We start from the raw sequence: 5,547 nt of genomic DNA on the forward strand, positions 1-5,547 counted from the left end.
CTCACCTAAAAAAGCCAATATGCCACTGGTTGAGAGAAATTGTCATTGTTTTTGGGCAGAATTATGTGAGGTTTTATGTGTTGTTGGGGAATGCGTCTTGGTCAGTTGAGCTCAGAAAATGTCGACCTTGTCAATCTTGCCTGATAAGAGGTCCGACCCTGGTCTCACCTCATCCCTCTCTCTCTCTCTCTCTGTCTCTCTGTCTCTCTGTCTCTCTGTCTCTCTGTCTCTCTGTCTCTCTGTCTCTCTGTCTCTCTGTCTCTCTGCCTCTCTGCCTCTCTGCCTCTCTGCCTCTCTCTCTGTCTCTGTCTCTCTGTCTCTCTGTCTCTCTGTCTCTCTGTCTCTCTGTCTCTCTGTCTCTCTGTCTCTCTGTCTCTCTGTCTCTCTGTCTCTCTGTCTCTCTCTCTGTCTCTCTGTCTCTCTGCCTCTCTGCCTCTCTGCGTCTCTGTCTCTCTCTCTGTCTCTCTGTCTCTCTGTCTCTCTGTCTCTCTGTCTCTCTCTCTGTCTCTCTGTCTCTCTGTCTCTCTGTCTCTCTGTCTCTCTGTCTCTCTCTCTGTCTCTCTGTGTCTCTCTGACCCCAATTCTCCTCAGGGCACTTTATTTATTCCTCTGTTAGTCTCCACCTCTTCAGAGCAGACAAAAGCTTTTTTATTGGTCACTCAGTCATCAATGGGCTGGTCCTGGCTGAGAGACCGAGGCTCCAGGCAGACATCCAGGCCATTAGCTCTGCCCAGAGCCAACTATAGATCCTCGTCAGTTCTAGAGGCTAAGGATGCTGGGTAAAAATACCCTCCTGCTGGAGAAAGTCTGCCTGTGATTGTGATGTGGTATGTTGTCTGAGTTCACACCTTGGAGGTAACTGGTTTAGTTGTGGGGCAGGGAGTCGGTCTTTCTGCCCTCCTCCACCAAGGCACATCTTGAACATGTCTCTACCCTAACTGGGCATCTGGATGCCTGGGTGAAGCGTGTGGAAATGGCCTGGTCTGTGTTGTCTTTACAGCTGCAGAAAGGAAAACCATAGCGACAGGTCAACATTTGAGAGGTGTTGCGTGTATGAACTGAACACTGATGGTCAATACTTGACCCTGGCTGTCATACCTCACACAGTAGGCTTCGTCTTCAGACTACTTTCCCTGACATTCATTGGTTAGAATCTGTATCCAAATAAAAACTACATCTAAATGCTCCCCAATGTATTTTTAATTAGATTTTTTTCTTTTTTTCCCCTTTTTCTATCCAATTTAACCATGGCCCGTGCCAATTGGTAGTTGGTCTTGTCCCATCGCTGCAACTCCCGTACGGACTCGGGAGAGGCGAAGGTCGAGAGCCGCGGGTCTTCCCGAAACACGACCCCGCCAAGCCGCACTTCTTCTTGACACAATGTTCGCTTAACCCCGAAGCCAGCCGCACCAATGTGTCGGAGGAAACACCGTACAGCTGACAACCGTGCATCTCCCTCAGCCCGCCACGAGGAGCGTGATGGGACGAGGACAGCCCATGTGACCAAACCTCACCTAATCAGGATGACGCTGGGCCAATTGTGCGCCGTCTCCCGGGTCGCGGTCGGCTGCGACACAGCCTGGAATCGAACCGGGGTCTGTAGTGACGCAGCTAGCACCACTGCTCCCCAGTGTTTTAACAAGACCTAGAAATCCCATCAGGATCCTCAGGTATTCCTGGATTAGACTACGTGACTGTTCTGCTGTACTATCTGGTTACCGTGGATACAGGGACTGACTGGAATTCTAGAACCCTGCTGAGCAACAAGTGATTGTGATCATGTGCTTGTGGACTGAGAGTGGTGATGCAATGTGTCCTCAGATAGCCTAGTATATCTGGCTGGGCCTTAATGACATTAGCAGATGTTGTTGTATCTTCATGCTGTTTTGAGCTATTTTAAAACTCATTATCTGTTTCTCACTGTTTCTCTCACTCTCTCCAACTGTCAGTTCTTGTAAAAATCTAAAGCTCCGAGGCAGGCAGGTGCTGAGATGTCAGTCTGAGAAAGAAATGAGGATCTCCTTTCTGGTAATCGTTCCTCTGACGGTCGGGTGAATTATAAAGTTACTGCCTAGCCTTTCCTGAGTAGAACACCCATTCAACTGTCTTCCTATTCCGCCTGCATTTTCTCATCAGAGCTCTTTCCATTATGGAATCTCTTTATGTCTTAATGAGGAAGAGAATGGAGAGATGACGATGTTACCGCAACAGAGATGCTTAGAACCAGATCATTACTGTGGATGAGAACAGAATGACTTAACTTACTAAAGTTGTCAAAGTATATGGTGTAGTTCTTACTTTACATTAAGAAGGAACGTGTTCCCCGTGGACGTGGGCGGTTTTTCCAGGTAGATAACTGGCCTAAAAGGGGGACGGTCTTCCAAAAACTCCCTAGAAAGGCCTTCCAAAACCTGGGAAGAAAACTGGGGTGTCCAGTCCTCTTCTGGCTGTGCCAGGGAGATTATAACAGAACATGGCCAAGATTACTTATTGATGTAGTCAAATGTCTCAACTGATGCTTGTCCCTGTTCACCAGGGCCCGTGTCTCAGCTGATGCTTGTCCCTGTTCACCAGGGCCCGTGTCTCAGCTGATGCCTGTCCCTGTTCACCAGGGCCCGTGTCTCAGCTGTTGGCTGTCCCTGTTCACCAGGGCCCGTGTCTCAGCTGATGCCTGTCCCTGTTCACCAGGGCCCGTGTCTCAGCTGATGCCTGTCCCTGTTCACCAGGGCCCGTGTCTCAGCTGATGCCTATCCCTGTTCACCAGGGCCCGTGTCTCAGCTGATGCCTGTCCCTGTTCACCAGGGCCCGTGTCTCAGCTGAGGCCTGTCCCTGTTCACCAGGGCCCGTGTCTCAGCTGATGCCTGTCCCTGTTCACCAGGGCCTGTGTCTCAGCTGATCAAATCAAGTGTATTTATATAGCCCTTCGTACATCAGCTGATATCTCAAAGTGCTGTACAGAAACCCAGCCTAAAACCCCAAACAGCAAGCAATGCAGGTGTAGAAGCACGGTGGCTAGGAAAAACTCCCTAGAAAGGCCAAAACCTAGGAAGAAACCTAGAGGAACCAGGCTATGTGGGTTGGCCAGTCCTCTTCTGGCTGTGCCGGGTGGAGATTATAACAGAACATGGCCAAATGTTCATAAATGACCAGCATGGTCGAATAATAATAAAAGCTGATGCCTGTCCCTGTTCACCAGGGCCCGTGTCTCAGCTGATGCCTGTCCCTGTTCACCAGGGCCCGTGTCTCAGCTGTTGGCTGTCCCTGTTCACCAGGGCCCGTGTCTCAGCTGTTGGCTGTCCCTGTTCACCAGGGCCGTGTCTCAGCTGATGCCTGTCCCTGTTCACCAGGGGCCCGTGTCTCAGCTGTTGGCTGCCCCTGTTCACCAGGGCCCGTGTCTCAGCTGATGCCTGCCCCTGTTCACCAGGGCCCGTGTCTCAGCTGATGCCTGCCCTGTTCACCAGGGCCCGTGTCTCAGCTGATGCCTGCCCCTGTTCACCAGGGCCCGTGTCTCAGCTGATGCCTGTCCCTGTTCACCAGGGCCCGTGTCTCAGCTGATGCCTGCCCTGTTCACCAGGGCCCGTGTCTCAGCTGATGCCTGTCCCTGTTCACCAGGGCCCGTGTCTCAGCTGATGCCTGCCCCTGTTCACCAGGGCCCGTGTCTCAGCTGATGCCTGCCCCTGTTCACCAGGGCCCGTGTCTCAGCTGATGCCTGTCCCTGTTCACCAGGGCCCGTGTCTCAGCTGATGCCTGCCCCTGTTCACCAGGGCCCGTGTCTCAGCTGATGCCTGTCCCTGTTCACCAGGGCCCGTGTCTCAGCTGATGCCTGTCCCTGTTCACCAGGGCCCGTGTCTCAGCTGATGCCTGTCCCTGTTCACCAGGGCCCGTGTCTCAGCTGATGCCTGTCCCTGTTCACCAGGGCCCGTGTCTCAGCTGATGCCTGTCCCTGTTCACCAGGGCCCGTGTCTCAGCTGATACCTGCCCCTGTTCACCAGGGCCCGTGTCTCAGCTGATGGCTGTCCCTGTTCACCAGGGCCCGTGTCTCAGCTGATGCCTGTCCCTGTTCACCAGGGCCCGTGTCTCAGCTGATGGCTGTCCCTGTTCACCAGGGCCCGTGTCTCAGCTGATGGCTGTCCCTGTTCACCAGGGCCCGTGTCTCAGCTGATGCCTGTCCCTGTTCACCAGGGCCCGTGTCTCAGCTGATGCCTGTCCCTGTTCACCAGGGCCCGTGTCTCAGCTGATGCCTGTCCCTGTTCACCAGGGCCCGTGTCTCAGCTGATGCCTGTCCCTGTTCACCAGGGCCCGTGTCTCAGCTGATGGCTGTCCCTGTTCACCAGGGCCCGTGTCTCAGCTGATGGCTGTCCCTGTTCACCAGGGCCCGTGTCTCAGCTGATGGCTGTCCCTGTTCACCAGGGCCCGTGTCTCAGCTGATACCTGCCCCTGTTCACCAGGGCCCGTGTCTCAGCTGATGGCTGTCCCTGTTCACCAGGGCCCGTGTCTCAGCTGATGCCTGTCCCTGTTCACCAGGGCCCGTGTCTCAGCTGATGCCTGTCCCTGTTCACCAGGGCCCGTGTCTCAGCTGATGGCTGTCCCTGTTCACCAGGGCCCGTGTCTCAGCTGATGGCTGTCCCTGTTCACCAGGGCCCGTGTCTCAGCTGATGGCTGTCCCTGTTCACCAGGGCCCGTGTCTCAGCTGATGGCTGTCCCTGTTCACCAGGGCCCGTGTCTCAGCTGATGCCTGTCCCTGTTCACCAGGGCCCGTGTCTCAGCTGATGCCTGTCCCTGTTCACCAGGGCCCGTGTCTCAGCTGATGCCTGTCCCTGTTCACCAGGGCCCGTGTCTCAGCTGATGCCTGTCCCTGTTCACCAGGGCCCGTGTCTCAGCTGATGCCTGTCCCTGTTCCTCCCTGAGTTCACCAGGGCCCCGTGTCTCCAGGTGGCGTTCACCAGGGCCCGTGTTTCTTCACCAGGGCCCGTGTTGCTAGGAGCTGAATCTATTTAATACTGTCCCTGTCAGGGCCTGTTACTGTGTGTGTGTTTCTCCAGACACAAGACTAATGTGTTTTGTCTCTTCTCAGCTGATGGCTGTCCCTGTTCACTCACCTCAGCTGATGGCTCAACATCACAGGGAAGAGGGTCCCCTGAACCTGGCCATCTGGGTAAGGGCCTTCTCTCAGCTGATGGCTGTCCCTTTCTCTCAGGGCTCTCTCAGCTGATGGCTGTCCCTGTTCACTCCCGTCTCAGCGTGTCGGACCACTCCTCTGCTGATGGCTCCCAAATGGCATCCTGTTCCCTACATGGTGCACTGCTTTTGACCAGAGCTCATATGGGGAACAGGATGTAGATCCCTTAATCTGCTTTGACTTCCTGTTAATCCTCGAAGAAATGATATGGTCCTGCAGTGATCTCTCTCTCTCTCTGTCCTGTAACATATGGTCCTGCAGTGATCTCTCTCTCTCTGTCCTGTAACATATGGTCCTGCAGTGATCTCTCTCTCTCTCTGTCCTGTAACATATGGTCCTGCAGTGATCTCTCTGTCCAATAACATATG

The 5,547-nt window shown here is 54.2% G+C and overlaps 1 protein-coding gene across 1 annotated transcript in view; it reads left to right on the forward strand.

Annotated features, from left to right (window-relative positions):
• Window positions 1–1,412: 1,412 nt before the first annotated feature.
• LOC123995853 (ras-related protein Rab-21-like) overlaps window positions 1,413–5,547 on the forward strand; it is a 14,167-nt gene continuing 10,032 nt past the window's right edge. Inside the window, exons 1-2 of the mRNA XM_046299532.1 lie at window positions 1,413–1,595; window positions 5,075–5,155. Of these exons, the coding sequence (XP_046155488.1) occupies window positions 1,413–1,595; window positions 5,075–5,155 (264 nt within the window). The remainder of the gene's footprint in view (window positions 1,596–5,074; window positions 5,156–5,547) is intronic.

The sequence above is a fragment of the Oncorhynchus gorbuscha genome, linkage group LG14 (genome assembly GCF_021184085.1).
Source record: "Oncorhynchus gorbuscha isolate QuinsamMale2020 ecotype Even-year linkage group LG14, OgorEven_v1.0, whole genome shotgun sequence".
In the NCBI taxonomy this organism is placed as follows: Eukaryota; Metazoa; Chordata; class Actinopteri; order Salmoniformes; family Salmonidae; genus Oncorhynchus; species Oncorhynchus gorbuscha.